The sequence below is a fragment of the Triturus cristatus genome, chromosome 4_1 (assembly GCF_964204655.1).
Source record: "Triturus cristatus chromosome 4_1, aTriCri1.1, whole genome shotgun sequence".
Lineage (NCBI taxonomy): Eukaryota > Metazoa > Chordata > Amphibia > Caudata > Salamandridae > Triturus > Triturus cristatus.
In genome coordinates, this window is record NC_140585.1 from 971610472 (window position 1) to 971632155 (window position 21684).

At 47.1% G+C, this 21684-nt stretch overlaps 1 protein-coding gene across 3 annotated transcripts in view; it reads right to left on the bottom strand.

The window, feature by feature from the left end:
• Positions 1-21684, bottom strand: part of TBC1D15 (TBC1 domain family member 15) — a 611295-nt gene that overhangs the window by 545164 nt on the left and 44447 nt on the right. For all 3 annotated transcript variants that reach the window (XM_085653851.1, XM_085653849.1, XM_085653850.1), the window contains exon 2: positions 4002-4100. In XM_085653851.1, the coding sequence (XP_085509977.1) occupies positions 4002-4100 (99 nt within the window). The remainder of the gene's footprint in view (positions 1-4001; positions 4101-21684) is intronic.

The window sequence follows — 21684 nt, forward strand, 5'->3', positions numbered from 1 at the left end:
CTGGCCCTTCCAAAAAACGTAATGGGTGAATAACTTGTGCACGGACGCTTGAAATGTGTCAATTCTTCTAAAGGTCTAGACAGACTACTAAGGTTTTTTTTTAAAGTGCAAAAGCAGAGCAAAAGTCTTCACTTCTGAAAAAGTCAACCTGTGGTCCATATGAGCAGAACAAATGCTTCAAGAGAGGGTGCAATTTGGATTTCCACACCAGCACAAAGCCCTTCAAGCCCACCCCAAAAGGATTTCAGGATCTTTCAGAGCTCCAGTGACTTTAACGGTTTCTGCTTTCACCATAATCTTAGCCCATTATAAAGACAAAGGGTGACGCAAGTTATGGGATTTGAATATAGTCTTATAGCCCACCGTAGCGGGCTATACCCTACATTAAAGGCCCACTTCGGTGTTAAGGCCCAAGCAGAAGGCAAGGGCCTTTAATAAGGGAGCGGTACTTTAACGCCTGTATAGCCCTGCTATGGAGGGATATAAGGCTATTAGAACACCCCATAAACAGCTGTGAAAAACAACATTGGAATGTTGGAGCTCCAGTCTTGTACAGGCCATTAGAAGCCCGGAGCACTCCATTGTTTTCAAAAGGAGCTTCCAACATTACAATGTTCTAATAAATCTTCCAATTTCTCCACTCTATTTTTTCACCTGGTGTGGTGCCCTCTCACTCCAATTCTAAGCCATGTTTCTGTTTCTTCCCATCCTTATATGGATACCATTCTCTGGACCTCTTTGAGCGATCCTCAGAACCTGTGAAGAATCATTCTCAGAATTGATTTCCTTTTCCGAAAATAGTTAAAAGGTCAGCTTTTAACAGTACTAGGGCTGGGTCATTGTGAGTGCCTCAGACGCTCTTTGGGAGAAAGTGAAGGATATATAGCCTACTGTGCATCATAAATGTTCTCTAACTTCTCAAAATGGATGCAAGTATGTAGGCATGCCCCTGCTGCTGCTTTACAGGGTGTTTGAAAATAGAAAGCCTGACCTGTCAGACCGTAGATCTTCGCCACAAGGGGGTGAAGGTGAGAAGAGGTTTGCCAAATAGCCATAAATCATTGAGCAAAGCCTGCTGCAAGAGGTGATAAATGAGAGTAATCGTGGCCAGTGTATAAGTATAAGATGTTTCCTCATGTTCCATTCATATCCACTCCATCTGGAATGTAACGCTACAGTCTATCTCATGTTTGAAACACTACCCCATTAATACTATGGTGAAATCCTAGTTCATATTATTACATTATATAAAAATATAAAAATGCAATGCTGGTAGAGAACCCTCAATGCTTGCTTCAATAGCTTGCCAAACATGTCTGCATGGGCACACCGTGAGGTTTCCTTGGCCTGTGTGCCTGGACACAAAGACTGTGGGATGTTGCAAGTGGAGAAGGGTATTATGGCTCAGCACCAGAGTTCTTGAGGTCCATCAGAGACCTGACAACTGCCACGATGAAAGGAAAACAAAATGCTAAGGCTCAGCTCTTCATAGAGCAGACTTGCCAAACAGTGCATGCCTCCTGCTAGCGCACCATAGCTAGGACACACGGCCAGTCCCTCACAAAGTTTGTTCCCTCCAGCACACAGGGACAGGAGCTAGGTCAAAGCCGACCTCTGGAGAAGAACAGCATGGTAACAAGCCAGCTGACAAAGCAGTCTTACGTGGAGGAAACAAATAAGGCAAAATGAGGTACTAAGCAGGGAAATACCAAGTTCATGCATATATTAAAGCAAAACAACACAATTAACAAGCTCAAATAATGCTCCAGAGCACCAATTAAGAAAACCCACAACCAATAAAAAAACAAACACAGGCAAAGACAACAGGTCTGCTATTTGCAGCCAGTCTTTTGTCTTTGTCTCTGCTTGTTTTATTTTGAAATGCGTTTTGCAAAACTGCATTATTGGAGAAGCCGCTGGGCCCCCATCAATCTTTAATTAAAACAACATTCCTGAAAGCAAAAATAAAGTTTTGGTCTCAAAAGGCACACATGCAACAGAAGTTCCTGGCACTTAAAGGAACTACTTTGTGTATGCATGTGCTTTTTGTGAAAGGACAGAATGCCGTCACTCGTAGTGAAGTTAGCTAATGGGTGAAGGAGACTGACCCATTGCCTCATACTGTATGCAGTAGAGGGCAGAAGAAAATTATTAGTAACACTACAACAAACTAATGGAGAAGGATGGCTAGCTAAAGACACATATAAGCAATACATACATACATACATACATATATATATATATATACAAACATACATATCTATGTATATATATTTATATATATTTGTATTATCTGGAAGGGCAACGAGGAGGAAGTCTGTAAGTTTGTTGAATGTTTGAACGTCAACAACTTCAATTTGAGTTTCACAAGTCAGTTTTTTAGAGAAACTATTGACTTTGACCTTAAACTGACCGCAGTGGAAGATAGACTAGAAAGTGTCTTTTTCGCAAAGAGGCAGCAGGAAACAGCCTGCTACATGCCCGCAGCTGCCATCCGAACACCCTGATTCAGAGTATCCCTCTAGGGGAATTTCTGCGTGCTAAGAGAAACTGTAGCACAGAAGCAGGTTTCCAGTTGGAAAAAGAAGTCATGACTAAGAGATTCCTACAGAGAGGTTCTAAGAGATCAACCATAAAACAGGCAAGTCAAGAAGTCAAAAAGAGATCCAGGTCAAGCCTACTGAATAAAAAAGATAAAATGTCTGATGAAGACCACCAGAAATTAAGGTTTATCACTACCTATAATAGACAAGCTTATAAGATGAGAAAAGGTCTTGGCAAATTCTGGCAGGTACTAAGCACTGATAAAGACTTTGCGATTGAAGTGGAAGCATATCCACAGATAACATTTAGGAAGGCCAAATCTCTTAAAGATACTTTCTGTAGCACCCTTGAGATACCATTTTCTAAACAAAACAGAGATCAGAGGGTTTTTCACCTGTCATGAATGTAAAGCGTGTAGAAACAGCAAGAATTGTAAGGAATACAAATTATCTCTGGGAGTTAAACCTTTCGTGATTAAAAAACATCTGTCATGCAACACGGAATATGCGGTTTATGCTCTGAAATGCCCTTGTGAAAAGACATATATTGGAAGTACGCTTCATAAAGCAAAGAAACGTGTCTTGGAACATCTACGGGTTATAAAAAATGGAGATAAGAAATACCCAGTTGCAAGACACTTTCAAAAATGTCATAACCAGAATGAAAATCTGTTGAGTTTCTGTGTGTTAGATTCGATAAACGTTACCATCAGCGGAGGTAACCGAGTACAAGACTTGAGACGCCTTGAATCGAGGATCATTATTCAGTACCCATCAATGGCCCCCATTGGACATAACTGCGATGAAGAATTGTCAGTTCATTCAGGATAAGTTTGGTCCATAGTTAGATGATCCTCTCTACAGAACATCTAACAACAAATAGGATCCCACTAATGGGGATAATTTAAAACCTCAAAGTCAAAAGGACTATTAATGAATGATACTGCTGCCTCGCTGCTATTGAGATAGTTTTAATTGTCTGTGTTTGTTTGTATATTTTTAATGTGTGATATGAATTGGAGATTTACGGATATATTATTCTCTGTTTGGGAGAGACTGGGAACCTGGGTGCTTCCTGTTCAGACAGAAGAAAGGAGGAGAGGCGGCAGCCAGTTAAGTGATTTTCTTTTGTTTGTGTTTTTTAATCCACCCCATATGTGCCCCCCCCCCCCCAGCCTGCCCACCACCACAACCCCATAGCAGCCGCCACTGGCATTCATGCATTATGTTCCAAGAAATGTTAGCAGAGAACACTTTTTTTACCCCATTTGATACCCTTCTTTATACATTTCTGTATATCAGTATGTCAGATAAAGTACACAGGTTCTAAATGAGAGCGGTCCGTTGAAGCAGTGCTCGCCAACTGGCTAAATATTCAAGCAACAAATCTACACCAAATATTTACAGTTATGTGGACACAAAACAATTATAGTCCAATAATACCAAATGACAGAATACCTTTTCAAAGATGCGCAGCGTTCCTGGTATCAGCCCGTCCTGGTTATAAATTCTCCCACAGCATGACTGGACAAAGACATCATTCTGTTCAAATACTGTCTGTGTTAAAACAAATATACTTTATTAACAAAATGTCATGGCTAAACTGCCTCTGCTATATATTACCACTCATTAAGTCACTCTTTTTTGTCTCAGTTTGACAATCTGCAGTTCAAAGAAAGCAATGGTGCAACAATTTACATGCACTAGATTTTCGTAATGAAGTAATAGAACGTAAAAAATAAGTAACCTTCCAATGACCTCTCTGAACATTATGCCAAATACACATTAAAGAATTATTATACCGATCCTAATCAATGACCGTATAAAGAGAGTAAAGTCATGTTAAATATCATATTATTAATAAGAAAACAAAAAAACAAACTGGGACATTATACTTGCAATAAACTACACGAATATAAAATATGCTTTAAAATTCTTAAAACAGAAAGATAGCATGGTATAATTCAATCATTCATTGACAAGTGACCATGAAATTATAAACTTATACTTACTTGCTAAATATATTATCCCTGGACATTTATATTACGTAAAGTTTACATAATCTATTGCCTTGACAATATTCTTCGAAATTGGAAGAGGGACAAAGACTAAGTCATTTGGATACGAACTGAACGTTCTTGTACCATAAAACCAGGGCCCCTAAGCCTTAACTTTACCTTTACAATGAGACAGAGGTTTCTCCTTAGTCTTCAGAAACATTTTCATCCACACCCTATAGTGTCCAGGTTTTGCCAATGTACCATCCAAATACCAGCAGGCCTACTCTGGTGGTGTCATCATGAGGGCACTACCTTATGTAGTCTAAGTTTTAGTGAATGTACTGTTGGTTAGATTAAAAAAGTAACAAAGAACTGAATATTCAATTGGTTTAATTAAGGGGCACTTCACTGGTTGAAGTAAAGAAATCACACTTATTGATGCAGTAGTAGGCAAGCATCTATTTAAAAGATAAAAAGCATATATTATGCTTTTAAAAAATCCAACTTCATTTAGTGTTGCAAAATTCACATTGCGGGGAGCCAATCCAGATAAAGACATGCCTCTGCAGACTTTCCTTATCAAGATAAATGCAGCGTTAGAGTACAGACTAACAGTTTCGGGAAGAGTAGTTTTAGTTTCCATGTGTCACACCATATTGTAGGAAGCTGGCTTTATATGTGGTAGTGCCAATCTAAGAGAACACCATGCAAAAAGTGCAGATGACCCTTACTGGTTTACAGGTCTTACATTAATAATCTCAAGTGCTCTATTTGCAGGAGTGTGGTTGAGCAGTTTAGGCTTATCAGAGGGTAGTGATAAGCATTTGTTGTACACACAGTAAATAAATGATACACTAAAGAAGAAAATCCAAGACCAATTTAGAAAAATAACATCAATTTTTAAACAAGATCATTGGAATCAGGTAAGTTCTTTGGGAATTATAGATTTTTGTAGAAAAAGAAAATACAGTCAAATAACAATTTTGAGGTATCAGCCTCGAACGCGGTAATGTTATCCTATGGGAGAAAGATACACTACATAGATATCATTGCACATGTTTTTGAAGGGTGCCTTCTAGGACTTAAGGTGCTTAGGTGACAAGGTCCACAAAACCACCAGTAGTTTGGCTTTATATGCCCAGGTGAGTCCCGGTGCAGAGGTGCTAGCAGCGTTGGTAGCCTCGAGCAATAAGAGTTAAAAGTCTCTGGAAGAAGTACCTGCTAAAGAATGGCTGCAATCGGGGACAGGTCCGACAGAACCCAAGGAGGGCTTGACTCTTGAGGGTCTCTGGAGCATAGGGGCACAGTCGGTTCATTTGAAACTGGGCTGGGGGGCTCGGGTGCAGAGGTGTTTTGTAGTTGTAGGCTCTCACTTGGCTTTAGTGATTTGGAGAGGGAGAGAAAACAGGCCAACAGGCCCACTCTCGATAAAGGTTCCATGGATCCGGAGGTCCGTGTCAGCGCTGTCCAGACTGGACACGCAACAAGCCTTGCTAGGTACAAGGGCTTCGGTACCCAGGGAATTGATGCGGAGACCCTCCTAGAGGTATCAGCATCTCGAGACTTGGTGAAAGCGACTGGCTGGCCTTCTGGGCTCACAACAACCTCTTCCTGGTGAGTTGCTCCCTCAGGGCCAGCTGGCCAGCAAGACGAAGTACCAGGTTGATGCGGTCAGTGCCTGCAGGTACAGGGGGATGGCTCCTCCACCTCAAAGAAGATGCCGAATGGTTGCTGAAGGGGAGAACAGTCCTCCAAGGGTTTGAGGAGGCTGTTCAACATCTGGACTAGTCGGTCTTTGTGATTGTCGCTGTGCAAGAAGCCAGTGTTTGGCGCCAATATCGGCATAGGATCTCTGTTCTAACAACTTCGGCTCTTCTTTGTTCTTCCTTCGGTTCCCAGTAACCAAATCGGAGTTCCTGGTGTCAGGAGCAATGCTAAATACTGTGTTTAGGGGAGTGTAAGGTAGTAGCCAATAGGCTACTTACCTCTGTGGTGACTACACCTCCTATATGACCACTTCCTGTCGGGAGTGGGCATAATCCTGACACATAGTTCCTAGTTTCACCAAATCCAAGAAATCCTTCCTCGACTGTCCACTTCAGGTGGCCTACCTTTAGGGTATGCCTAGCTGGCAAGTGTGACACATCTTCTGATTATCTCATTTTCCCGCCAGCTCTTGAGTTGAATGGGCCTCAGGGCAGAGGGTGGCATTCCCCAGGTCTGGGGGAAGCCATGGTTGCATATGCAAGGTGGCAGAAGCTTTGAAGCCTTTGTCCTTGATATGCTAATTTCACTAGCCATCCTGCTGGAACAGGTGTGAACACCTTCCTCCAGAGCAGGCATTCTTTCTTGCCTCAGAGCGCGGGCTCTCACCTACAGGGGGTCAGAAACGTGTCGGTGGGAGCAGGCTGAACGATACCAGTCAGCCAGCACACTAGAGAACTAGCAGGTTTTCAGGGGCCACATCTAAGGTGCCCTCTGGGTGCATGCCACAATACATCAGATACTGGCATCAGTACTGATTTATTGAGACCAGTTGTTTGATACCAAACACCATTGTTTGAAGTGCAGCCATTATGTGCCTGGCTAACTCATAATGACCAGTGCCCAGTACATACCTTAAAAATGGCTGCCTGATCACTTGCAGTGCTTGAGCAATGGAACTAGGAATCACAGGGGCATATCTGCTCAGGCAGATATGCCCTCACATGTATTATAATGCAACCTGCCTTAGAGCTATTTAGGCCTGATGTAGGAGTGACTTACATATAATACATGCAGTGTGGGGGCATTGCACACAAGAAGTGTGCAATGTTGCCTTTTCAGAATGGCTTGCGTCTGTTCATGCATCCTGCAGTGGCAGTTTTGTGGGGGTCCCTTTGGGTGGCATAATACAGGCTGCAGCCCGTAGGGACCCTCTTTAGTACCTAGCCCCTGGGTACTATAGGTACCATATACCAGGAACTTACAGAGGTTTTGAAGTCCTTGCCAATTGGGTTACAAATGAGCATGTACAGTTTTTAGGGAAAGAGGACAGTCACTGCAGCCTGTTTAGCAGGGACCCAGTACATATCCAGTCAAGAACATAAATACCAGTGAGGAAAGAATGGGGGTGTCGATGTCAAAATGGGGACTTTCCTACAGATATCATGTTAGCATATGTAACTACTTCGCTGGAGTATTGCTGAGCAAGCTAACTGCAGTGAGGCAAAGGCATTGGTGGTCTGGGGGAACATGGAGTGCTGAAAATGCAGTGTGAAATTGCCACTGTGGGTTGACAATATTGGATTCTGTTGAAACCATCATGCTCTAAAGACATCCGCTTGACTGCTAGGGTATACCCCTCGTGGTGCTGATGGATGTTTGGGATAGTTTGTGCATAAACACTCATAACTTTTCTATTTTTCCACAAAAGGTGTCTATGCCAAATTTACAGTCTTTTTCCCCCGCACTTGTGGATGTCACTACAGGCAACTAAGAAAACAGATAAAATGTTTCCTAAAAATTACGTTTTGCTTCAGCTAAAGGTTTGCAGTGCAAGTATCATCTTCCCAGCTCAAAATTTGTTTTTTACCCCTGTTTCGGCACTTATCTAAGAGGTAGCCCATTTTTTCTAGCTTTAGTTATTTCAACGGACTTGCACTTTGTGGTGGACACACTTGTAAAACCCCTGGGTGATTCCGGAAATCTATACATTTCTGAAAATTAGAAATAATTGTGAATTTATCAAGTGGTCATTTGTGTATATGCCTCAGGGTTTTCCCCAAGAAACGAATTGATGAATTAAACAACCATTGGCATAGCCAATAGGTCTCGCCTTTGGGACCTTATAAGTGTTTAGCCATGCAACACTTGATATTGTTGCACCAAGGATATTGTGATGCATAACTAAATACTTATAAGGTCCCAAAGGCGAGACCTATTGGCTATGCCAATGCTTTTTTATATATTAGCAATGGCACAGCGACTGCACAGTGCTACCAGGCTACACACTTATTTTAGTTTGTGCTCTGTCAAACCCAAACTCTATTTTTATAAATATATAGTCATCAGCCACTTGGAAAGGAAAATCAAAGCAAAACAGATATTCCACTATGGCGTCTCGTGCATCAACATGCATGTGCACATACATGGAGGTCAGTGGTGCAGGCATTATCACGCATGTGCCGCCATTTTGAAATGTTTTTTATCATTACCTAAAAAGGCATTATAGAATGCTGTGCATGCATGCGCGTGTATGCATACCTATGCACTGAGGGGCACTTTGGAATTTTCATTATATGAGACAAACAAACATTGGCAGAACAAATATCTCTATGACTCGATATAAAAGGTGAGGCATGTTGGCTTTCCCAATGCTCCTTTTAATAAAATGTTTTACACCGATGTTATTTTGGGAGTGACATAATATTAAAATACCCTTCCTGGAAAATAAATAGCAACACTCCCGCAGTGAAACACCGGGCACCTCCCAAGAGGATAAAAGGAGTGCCACCTTGTGTGTGCCCATATCACCCAAAGAAGTCTAGCACTCTACCAGCGAGCAATATCAAAAACACATGGAGCATCTTTCATAGGACTTGTGGCATGAAAACATACCGGTATGTTGAGGATGATAAAATGAGGAGCAGCGTGACACACAGCTACAGCTCCAGAGATGGTCACGTCTGCAGTCAATGTGTCGGCAGCGTTTGGGTGCACACAGGTCTGTCCCTCTTTTGACGCTGGTGGCACAAGAGAATAGGCGGGCCTGGCAGAGTGACACCTGATGACACCTCTTTATGAGACAATGTCTTGAATACAAGATGGTTCAATTATATTACACATGGGTATATCAGTTGATGTTTCACTTGTTGTTGTTGAGTAGATTTGATTGGAGTTAGGACTCACCACAAGCCAGGTCATGCTAGTATGCTTAGGTACATCTGTCTCTATGTGGCACGCTGCTGCCTTTTGCATAGATTAACAGGCGGCCAGCCAATCACTACCCAAAGCTCAGCCGTGTGACGTTGCGCTACCTTCATTGTTTTGCTGCACAAATATGTTTTGCGTGAGCATCCACCACTGATGTTATCATCTGGGTGGGATTCTCTGTATTTCTAACTCTGCGTAACTTTACCACATTGTCCCAAAGCTCCACTGCGTATTGTCACAACGTGCTGTGCATAAAGCTTTTTAGGTCTCGCCTGACCCAGCGCATGCGTGGGTCTGGCGAAACCTTTAGTAGGTGGGTTTGGAAAGTGCTACCCACATTTTTGCGCTGGCTACAAGCGTCAGTGCACAATGGCGTGCACTCGCACAGCTGCTCCCCGCATTTCCCCATCCCTTCTCTACCAGCCATCCTGCGCCAGCCTTCAGCACCATACCTCTCCCCCCCCGCTGCTGCGCGCGCATCCCATCGCAATGACTTTCGCTTTCCGAGTGATCGCGATGACTTTCGCTTTTACGGCCGCGCGGCGTTACTATTACTGCCGCGCGGCCAATGCTTGTTAGGTAAAAGTGTGCTATACAAGATGCTAAATAAATACATAAAATATAGGTCATATTTTTGCTCTGAAATCTACACTTAACAGTAAAATTAAACCTCAAGTCCTACAATGCAACACGTAGCAGTCTTAGTTACACCCATGTCTGGCTGAAGGTATGCCATTGGTCAACTTGCCGCACTTGGGGTTGCACCTCACACTGTGTTGGGAAGACGCCGTTTCCGGATCTGGGCTTTCACTTGACAACGCTATGCTCTTTCATGTTGTAATCTTTCGTAGTTACCATTGAACCAATTAGCCTACTATGCTAGGGCACTTGTCATTTGCAGAGAGGCGCACATCTGCACATAGGACAACTGACACCAAACAAAGGCACACACAAGCACCAAGGCCCGTGGTACGACACAGCATGTCACAACTGCAGGGTGCACACAGCATGCCTGCTCCGTGATCAAGCCCCGCATATAAACTGCTACCCTGACCCAATGTAACCCCAAAGCAGCCACTCATGTGGACAGTGATGAGTCATGCGGTTTACACTGTCCAGTTGTATGTTACACTGTCCTACAGACAGGGTCCACCTGCGCTGCCTTGTTAGGGCCTCCCCTCTTTGCTCTCCTCAAGTTGTAGAAACAACCAGGTTTTAATTAAACGCTTGTGCCTACAACATACTCTCCACCCTACATTAATTTCTACAAGCAGGAGAAGCAGCTGTAAGCATAATAGACATTTGCCACTACTGATGGGTGTGTGTCGTGTTTCACGAGTGCAACACTGCACCGTTCCTCGTGGGATACACACCTGATCTACTCACCAGATCCATTAATCTGCACTTACTTCGAGCGCAGAGGGTTGAATCCCACACAGGGCAGGTCAGCGTTTCATCCTTCGCCCCTCGAATCAACAGCCAGGAGTAAATATTAATATAATCATGTGAATAAAACCTCTACAGATAAATATGTATAAACAAGCATTGGCATAGCCAATAGGTCTCGCCTTTGGGACCTTATAAGTGTTTAGCCATGCAACAGTTGATGTTGTTGCACCAAGGATATTGTGCTGCATAACTAAATACTTTTAAGATCCCAAAAGCGAGACCTATTGGCTATGCCAATGCTTGTTAGTTCATCTGGGTCACAGTGGCCTGTCAGAGTTTGGTGTTGGACACGGGTCCTGGCGGGAGCTGGCACACCAGTGATAGCAGTGACCGCCGTTGTCCTTTCCCAGTATGGCCGTCAGTGAGAGCAAAAGGGGTCAGGCACACATTGACCAGTCAAAGTCTGTAATTAGCGAAAGTCTAGGATACTAACAGTATTGCAATAGCGACACTCAGCGGTCAATCACGGTAGAAACAGACAGCATCAAGCACACACACACCTTTGCACAGCGGGGAGAGGAGACAAGTATCAGGTTAACTGAAGCAAAGAGAGAGATGGAGGAAGAGAGAGTGTGTGACGTGGAGAGGGAGAAACAGAATAAAATGTTGAAAGAAAAAAATAAGGGTGCTAGGGAAAAAAAGAGGGAGGCCAACATAAACGCCAAAAGAGATAATAAAAGAGAGGAAGATAGACAGGAAAATAAAGTGAATAGAACATGCGGAACAATACTACTGACCATAAATGACCGACTAGGAGCAGCGCAGCACAAGCAGACAGCGATAAGGACACTGAGGTGAGAAAAAGACACTGAGAAAGAGAGGCAGAGAAATGGGCAAACAAGCGGAGTGACGGGGCAGAGAGATGTATATGTCTGTGAGAAAGACAACGAGGAAAAAATACTGGCTCACTGAAAACAGCTAAGTGAAAGTGATCGCAATCAAGCGCGGCGAGCGATGCGCTGAATGAGCATGACGAGGAAAGTCCTATGGTGCCTCTGCTCGTAAGCGCGCGCCCGCGCACATGCACGTAAGTTGTAGGCCGGCCATGGTAGCATTTTTTGAAGCCCTTACTAAAAGTCTCGCCAGACCAGTGCATGCGTTGGGTCAGGTGAGACCTAAAAATAATAAAAATGAGTTGGAAAAATAGCAATTGGTGACAACGTTTTTATCAGTAATTTATTGTCATGATGGCCTATTGAACAAGTTACTTACCTTCGGTAACGATGTATCTGTAAGAAACATTAGTTAGTTAGTTAGTTAGATTCCTCACCTTAGAATATCCCCAGGCGTCAGACTGGATCCGGAAGATTTTTCGTCAGCAATACCCCTTGCGCGTCGCTAGGCGTCGTCTGCGGCTCCGCGTCCGTCGTCGGCGTCGTGCGCCGGAATGACGTCGGAGCACTTAGACGCCGCCCTCGCGCGCTGACGTCAGTTCTTGTACATAGCTATCCGCGCCAGGAACGCAGAGCCATGCAAGAGACCGACACTGGTGCCAAAAAATCTAGGGCCCTGAAAGGGATAGCCTTAACCCTAGATGTCAGTTCGCAGAATGGGGAGGATGGGTGGGTCGGTGAGGAATCTAACTAACTAATGTTTCTTACAGATACATCGTTACCGAAGGTAAGTACCTTGTTCATCTGAAAGAAACACGTTAGTTAGATTCCTCACCTTAGAATAGATACCCAAGCAATACCAACCCCGGTGGTGGGTCTGCGAACCAAGATCACACCAGAAAGTCCTGGAGGACAGAACGGCCAAGGAAGCCATCCCTCCGGACTTGGCTATCTAGGCAATAATGCCTGGCAAACGTGTGGAGCGAAGCCCACGTCGCCGCCTGACAGATGTCCTGCAAAGGGACTCCCGGTCCCAAAGCAGTAGTAGCCGCCGTGGCCCGAGTAGAATGGGCCCGCAGCCCAACAGGAGGGTCCTTTTTTGCCAAGGAATAACAGATTTTTATACACAAAACGACCCACCGGGAGATGGTCCGTTTGTGCACAGCTTTTCCCTTCTTTGCACCCACGTAGCAAACGAAAAGCTGGTCGTCCACTCGGAACTGTTTTGTGCGGTCCAAATAAAAGGAGAGCGCACGTTTTGGGTCCAGGCGGTGGAGCCGCTCTTCCTCTTTGGAAGGATGCGGAGGCGGAAAGAAGGTGGGCAAGGTGACAGATTGCCCAAGATGAAAGGGGGTCACCACTTTCGGTAGAAAGGAAGGACGAGGCCGAAGGACAACCTTGTCCGGATGAACAGACAGAAAAGGAGGCTTCGACGATAGAGCCTGGAGCTAACTCACCCGTCTAGCCGAGGTGATGGCTACCAGGAAAGCAGTCTTAAGAGTTAGAAGACGAAGAGGACAATTGTGAAGAGGCTCAAAGGGAGCGCACATCAGGAATGTTAAGACAAGATTCAAGTCCCACTGAGGCATTACGAAAGGGACAGGAGGGAACGTGTGAGTAATGCCTTTAAGAAAGCGTGACACTACAGGGGACTTGGAAAGAGAGGGCTGATCAGGAAGCCGTAAGAAGGCAGAGAGGGCAGCAAGATAACCTTTCAAGGTGCCCAGAGCAGAGCCCTGCCGGGCCAAAGAAAGAAGAAAGAGGAGAACCTCAGAAAGAGGGGCGGAAAGGGGATCCACAGCCTTTGCTGTGCACCATGCCACAAATTTGTTCCACCGGCAGGCGTATACCGTCTTTATGGAGGGATGCCTGGCTGCCAGAATGACATCACAGACTTCAGGAGGCGAGTCAAATGGCATCAACTGCTGCCGCTCAATCTCCACGCATGGAGGTGGAGGCTGGACAGGTTCGGTGGAGGACCGTCCCCTGCTGCTGCGACAGAAGATCCTCCCGAAGGGGCAGACGTATCGGAGGATCGGTCAACATACTGAGTAGCTCGGGATACCAGTACCTTCGTGCCCAATCCGGAGCCACCAAGATGACTTGGGCCCGGTCGCGCCTGATCTTCTTCAGCACTCTGGGCAGAAGTGGTATAGGCGGAAAGGCGTACAACAGACCGCAACTCCACTCGTGACGAAAAGCGTCGCCGAGCGAGTGCCGCCTTGGAAATTCCAACGCGCAGAACTGCTGACATTGCGCGTTCTCGTCGGTGGCGAATAGATCTAACCAAGGCTCTCCCCACTGCTGAAAGAGACCTTGCGCCACCTCGGAGTTCAGACGCCATTCGTGATCCATCATGCACCGGCGGCTGAGTTCGTCAGCTCTGGCGATCAGAGAGCCCGCCAGATGTTGAACCACCAGGGTGATGCCCTGGTGTTCCAGCCATGTCCAGAGGCGCAGAGCCTCCTGACAAAGGGTCCTTGACCTCACCCCGCCCTGTTTGTTGCAATACCACATTGCGGTGGTGTTGTCCGTGAACACCTGCACGACACTTCCCCGGACAGAGGGAAGGAAGGCTTTCAGTGCAAGTCTGATCGCTCTCAGCTCCAACAAGTTGATGTGGAGGCGAGACTCCACCGGAGACCAGAGGCCTCTGATCTCCGCCTCTCCCATATGGCCACCCCATCCCAGGAGGGACGCACCCGTCACTACGACATGCTCCGGTAGGGAGAGGCTCTTGCCCGTGACCCAATCGCGGTCCGTGAGCCACCACTGCAACTGCTGTGCAGTGCCCTCCGAGATCAAAACATGGTTGGACAGGTTGCCGTGATGCTGGGCCCACTGAAACTTCAGGTCCCACTGCAGATCCCGCATGCGCCGCCTGGTGTGATGCACTAGTAGGATGCAGGAGGCCATCAGCCCCAGAAGCCGCAACACTAGCCTGACCGAAACCCAGAATAGAGGCCGAAAGATGGGAATCAGGGCCTGTATATCCCAGACACGCTGTTCCAGTGGATGAACCCGGAACTGCGCCGAATCGAGAACCGCTCCGATGAAGAGGAGCTTCTGAGAGGGGCTCAGGTGTGACTTCGGCACGTTGATGGAAAACCCTAGCAAATGCAGGAGATCCGCCGTAGTCTGGAGGTGGGAGACGACTGTCTGGGGCGTGCCCGCCTTCAACAACCAGTCATCGAGATAGGGGAAGACTGGAACCCCTGATCTGCGCAGATGAGCTGCAACCACCGCCATCACTTTCGTGAACACCCGAGGGGCACTGGTAAGGCCGAAGGGGAGCACGGTGAACTGAAAGTGCTCCTGACCCACCGTGAACCGCAGGTAACGCCGGTGGGCCGGCAGCACGGGGATATGGAAATATGCGTCCTACAAGTCCAACGCTACCATCCAGTCTCCAGGGTCTAGGGCAGCTAGAACCTGAGCCAAAGTGAATATTTTGAACCGTTCCTTCCTGAGGAAGGCATTGACGTTCCTGAGGTCCAAGATAGGGCGTAGGCCTCCTTTGCCCTTCTTGAGAACCAGAAAGTAGTGGGAATAACAACCACGACCTACTTCTGAGCTCGGAACGCGCTCGACGGCCTCCTTAGCCAAGAGGGCCGAAACTTCCTCTTGCAGAAGATTCAAATTATCCCCCGAGATACGGTGGTGCTGCGGTGGCATGGCTGGAGGGGTCGTCTCGAAGGGGAGGGAGTAGCCCCTTCGGACGATTTGCAGCACCCACCTGTCCGAAGTACTGGTATGCCAGTGGAGCAGGTGATGGCGAACCAGGCCTCCCACTGGCGTGGAATGGGCCTGAAAGCTCGGACTAGGAAGGCTTTGAGGCGGATGCTGCCGGGGTGGATGTGGACTGACCACGTCGTCCTCCAGTACCGCCTCGGCAGAAACCACGTCCGCGACCGCGTGCAGGTTGGTTCTGCGGCCGGTGGCTAGGCGGATGGTGGCTAGGTGGATGTGAGGAGGTGTCCCTTCCTTGGCCACGAAAGGAGCGAAAAGCGAAGTTTGTGGCCGTGGGGCCGAGAGGCCCAAGGACGTGGCCGTAGCCCGGGAGTCCTTGAAGCGAGCCAGCGCACTGTCCGCTTTCTCACCAAAAAGGCGAGCGCCATCAAAAGGCATGTCCATGAGTGTGCTCTGGACATCCCCTGAAAAGGACTTGGACCGCAGCCAGGCGTGACGTCGAAGCGCCACCGTGGTAGAAATCGCCCTACCCAGCGAGTCCGTAGTGTCGAGTCCACATCGGATTGCATGGCGTGCTGCATCTCTCCCATCGGCCAGAGCCGAGGAAAGCCGCGCCCGGGCCTCCTCCGGGCACAGTGGCAGCACGTCCTCCACCGTATCCCACAGAGAGTGGGAATAACGGTCCAAGAGACAGGCGGTGTTCAAAGACCGCAGGCCCAAACTGAGCGAGGAGAACAGCTTCTTACCGAACTGTTCCAGTCTCTTGGAATCCCGGTCCGGAGGAGCGTACGGGAAGGAGGATTGGGAGGTAGAGGCCTGGATAACCAGACTCTCGGGGTGGGGTGTTGGGACAGAAAACTGGGGTCGTCCGGAGCAGGGCGGTGGCGCCTGGCAACGTTCCTATCCACAGGAGGGTCTGTGGAGGGCTTGGACAAGGTGCCCTGCAGAACGTCAGTGAGGGCCTCATTGAATTGCAGCAGAGGCTCAGTGGAGCATGCGGCAGACTGAAGCACCTCAGTGAGGATGTTAGTCCTCACAGCCACGGCAGGCAGCTCAAGCCCAAGGACTGCGGCCGCCTTGCGCAGCACCACAGAAAAAGCTGCACCCTCCTCCGAAGCCACAGTCGGAGGAGAGATGAATCCAGTGTCCGGTGAGGTATCCAATCCACTGGCCTCCCCCAGTTCATCTGCCCAGTCCTGAGAAAGTTGCCCCTGAAGGGCCATAGGGTCCTCAGACCCCTCCCATTCGCCCCCGTCATCCGATTCCTGGTAAACAGGAGGAATGATCGGAGCCGGTCGATAGACAATATGTGTCTCTAGCGGCGTCGGATGCGGCATCAGGACCGGACAGGGGCTGAACCGGGGATCGACGTCGACCGGAGTCGGCGGTGGTACCGGTGTCGGCGCAGGAGGCGTAACGAGGTCGACTGGCGTCGACGGGGGCCCAGGCTCGGGCCCCTCGGGGACCTGCGGAGTCGGGGCAAGAGCCTCCAACGGCGCCGGGGCCAGAGCCGCCGGCACGCGAGGTCGCCCAGTCGAGTCCGCGGGGCCCAAAGGCGCGCCAGCGGGCATCGACGGCGGGGCCAGGCTCCTCATGGCCGAGAGGAAGGCACTGACCTCCGCCGGCGTCGCATCAGTCCCAGGGACTGGCGGGTATGGGGACTTGGGCGGCGCCTGCGGCTCCCGCGGAGCCGCGGGGGTGGAACCACCCGGACCCTCGGCCGAGTCGCGCGACCGGCGAGGGGAGTCCGAAGAGCTGTGTCGCTTCTTGGACTTCTTGGAGTGCTTCGACTTACCCGAAGATTTCGAGCCAGACGAGCGACGATGTCGAGTGCGGCTCCACGACCGATCCTTGGACCTCCTCCTGGACCGGGATCGAGAGGGGCGCGGAGCCGAGTGGCGAAGCTCGAGAAGCTTGCGGGACCGCTCCCGCCTAGCTTTCGAGGTCAGAGCCATACAATCGGAGCACGACTCCGCGTCGTGGTCGAGGCCCAAGCAGTACAGGCACCGGCGGTGATGATCGGTCACCAACATCAGTCGGTGACAGTCGTCGCAGGCCGTGCAACCAGGCATCCTACCGGCACCAGAGTCAAGAAGTGACCAAAAAGAGTCGAAAAAGTTAGTCAAAAATTGACTAAAGGGGTAGCTCTCCCGGATCGGCGCTTACTGGCGCGGAAAAAAGAAGAACTGACGTCAGCGCGCGAGGGCGGCGTCTAAGTACTCCGACGACGTCATTCCGGCGCACGACGCCGACGACGGACGCGGAGCCGCAGACGACGCCTAGCGACGCGCAAGGGGTATTGCTGACGAAAAATCTTCCAGATCCAGTCTGACACCTGGGGATATTCTACGGTGAGGAATCTAACTAACGTGTTTCTTTCAGATTACAAAAGCAATATACCATTACATCAGATAGACCATTCTGGTCTTGAGGGTATATAGGGTTTATAGGTTCTCCAAAAATGTGATACCCAGGCCCCAAAAAAAAAAAAAAATGTATATAAGGATTTTTCATTGTGTATTAACCATATAGAAATTCATATGGTACAATATAATGAATTATGTCTATGTATTTCTGAAATGTGAACACAATATTGAGTTAAGAAATAGTGATTATTTGTACACCTCTAAAATCAGAATGACCCATACAATGATGTGATTCAGAGGACATTTTGCAAAATGCCTTCTCATAGTAGAACATTTGTTATCGCCAATTGGGTTTCTCCCCACCTTTGGCCTACATTTGGAAGCGAAAGATGGAGAGAAACCCAATTGGCGATAACAAATGTTCTTCTACTATTACAATGTTGGTACCTACGGAACTTTGGTCCTAGTTCAACTACCTACCACCCAAGGCAACCCACCAAACCCAGGTATTTCTAAAAGCTAGAACCCCATGGAAGTCCAGGATAGTGTGACTTGTGTGGATAGCACAAAGCTTTTTTCACCCAGAAGGCCTTGCATACGTCAAACTTTTGCCATTCACTGGTGGAGATTCTAGACAAAAGGCTTGGAAGTGGCTCAAAGAAAGACGCCGCCCCATTCTTTTATGGTAACTATCTTGATGAATATGATTTTGAGTGTATGTGCAAACCACATATTTTAAGGTTTACTCATATACAGTTTGCACAACTTGCTTGTTAAACTCTTTAGTACATATATAAATATTGAGCATATTTGCAATGTACTGCTCTGGGCTATGATGACAAGCATGCATGACAACTCTGGGATTCTGCTATTTTGCAGTTCGGGGTGAGTAGAGTGTGCAGTGCAGAGTTTGGCCGTCATTGAAAGGCAGGCTACAAACTCAGGCATGTAGGAAAGCCTGGTTGGTGGTTTGTCCTTGCTGTGAAGTGCTTGCCAGGGTTATGTGGCAATACAACAAAGTAGACTGACAAGTGAGCCTAGAGGCTTAAGCATAGTTTAACGATGTGAAGTTACAGGAAAGACCAAGTAATATGCATCACAAAAGGCTACCTACGTAAGGTTTGTCCTCCCAACATAATGTGCAATACCCTAGGTAGGTGTATTAGAAGCTGGCTGATGCTGGTGCTGAACTGAAGTCTATGATTCAGCGACTCTCCTCATTCCAACGGTCAAGCACAAATGTGAGCTGAAATCAATGTAGTTTTTATGTTGATCGACAAATGAGGATTGCATAGTATTTGGATATCATCCGGAGGAGAAAACTGGGTTGTGAAAGCAAATTGATGAGGAGTTGTGCATTCAGCCTAGGAACGAACAATACACTCCTGCAAAATTAGCCAGTTCAGACCCGGAAGTAGCCTCCGAGGTCGTAAGCGTCACCTGAGTGACAGTATTTCTAGAGCCAAATGTTGCCACCCTCTTCCCTCACCCCCCCCCCATCCCTTCCCAGAATCAGCACTACTCGTCCACTGAGTTATGCAGATGCTTTATTGTTCTGATGAAGAGGAGGTAGAAGAGAGACTTTTCGGTATGAAGGATTTTCAATTGCAGCATACCCACCTTATGGATGGGCAGTTCACAATATTAATGGCAAAGATGAGAGGCTTCAGAGAAACCTTGTGAAAATATAAGTGTGAAACTAGATGCTTGCATGCACATGTATAACAAAAAGAAGTTATGTGACCCCAACCACCTTCAGCTTCTAGCAACTAACAATTTGAAAACTGGTGACCAAGGGTGCCTTGACAGAATCTAGTGAAGTACATGTCTCAACCACTGCATAGATTGAGAAAACCAACATAGACCGACAATGCCACACTTCTCACTTTTACAATAAATAGAACAATACGTAAAACAATAGGATACAGAACATAAACATGAAATTCAGGGTAGCTTCAACAAATTTAGTTGAAAAGTTGATTACTTTAAAAGATAGCCCTTCAAATAAGTTGTGTTGTACACATTCCTTTTCCAGGCTCTCTTTTGCACACTAGTGTGGCCAAGATTTTCCTTTGATGTGCTTCCATTCTCCTTCTGTGCGCATTTTGAATATTCATAGGAGTCCATCATCACTTTGATATATCCATTAATACATGCTACCGTGCTTCGATTCAATTTGCGGCAATCACCAGTTTTATGGATTTCTTGAATAACAACTCCACTCTTAAAGATTTAGTCAATTTAAACCAGTTGTAGCGCCCTACAGGTACAGTCACCATCAACCTGAATTCAATTCAATCGCACTAACACCTGCAGCACTAAATAATCTCACCTGCTTATTTTACGCCTTTGTCTTTCTCTAGTTCCCCAATCCCCATCAGTTCTTCTCTTAATCATTCCCCATGTCTTTTGGTTTACCCAGTAGGCACAGAAGTACATAACCATCTTCTCTTAACAAGCTCAAATGGGACCTTCCCAGAAGAGGATTTTATTAGTAATCCAAGAGCGTTAATAAAACACTGATGGTCAAAAAAGTGGTTAGCTAGCCTTTGAAATATAACAATCTAAGCTTTACTGAAGAACACACAAAATATATTGGCCTCAAGGAGACAAGTAAGTTTAGTAAATTTAAGGAGTAGCCAAGTGTCCTGTTTAAAATTCAAATCAGCTATACGATCAACCAACAAGAGAGCCTGTGAGATTCAGAGAGAGTATGTGAGTGTGTTGTAGGCCATCAACGAGTTAAGGAGACAGTGCCAGGGAGGCAGAAAGGGACGGTGGAGAGCGATAGAGGAATAGTTAATATTTCAGACAACATAAATTTGATTTGGTAAAAGTCTGATATTCAATAAGACTTGGATAGATGGGTCTTTAGAGATTCAAATGCAAATACGATAGAGGGCAAAACTCCAAAATTCTCAAACAGGGAATATTTTTCTCTATTGGAAAGCAGAATTAGAAATGAATTTTTGTCTCCAGTGGGAGCTATTATAGGTTGATTAAGTGCAAGGTTACGTGGTTGTTCTTATTGTGGTGAATCATCATCTCTGTTACGGTGTTTGTCTGATGTAGTCCAGTAAGGTTACTTACTAGAATCAAGTTTGATCTCTCATGCTCTCCTCATAGCTCCGAGGGTGGCATGCCGCCAAAGGGGTCATAAAGATGTTGAAAAGAGTCGGGCTCAACACAGAGCCCTGCGGAACTCCGACTCCCAAAGGCGGCATCACGGCAGAGCTGGGTGAGACCCAGACAGTTTGTCGACGGCCAGCCAAAAATGATCTAAACCAGCTGAGCACCGTCCCCCTCAGACCGATCTCATGAAGTCTGGCGAGGAGACCCTCATGGGGGACGGTGTCAAAGGCCGCCGACAAGTCAAGCATTACGAGCATAGCTTTGCCCCCCGAGTCCAGAGCCTCTTTAATGGCTTCGGACACCTCCAAAAGTGCTGTCTCGGTGCTTAAATTGGGGCGGAAGCCAGATTGAGTGGGGTGCAGCAAATTGTGAGATTCCAAAAAATTGGAAAGCACGATGTGCACATGCTTCTCCAAGATCTTAACCAGCGCAGGGAGAAGAGAGATAGGCCTATAGTTGGCCAAAGCCTCAGGGTCTAGGCCATGCTTCTTGAGAAGGGGAATAACAATCGCCTGCTTCCAGGCCTGCGGGGCCACCCTCCGACTCAAGGAGAGATTCAAAAGTGGGTTCGCCAACGGATTTACAACTTCAGCCATTTTCGCCAGGAATTTGGCCGGGCATGGGTCAAGAGGCGACCCAGATTTAAGGTTGGCCATAAGTGCCAATGACAAGAAAACTGAGATTGGCGGAAAATCTGCCAGGACTGGGCCCAAAGGGGCCAACGGAACTGAGCCGTCCTCGGAGCTGGGAGGTACTT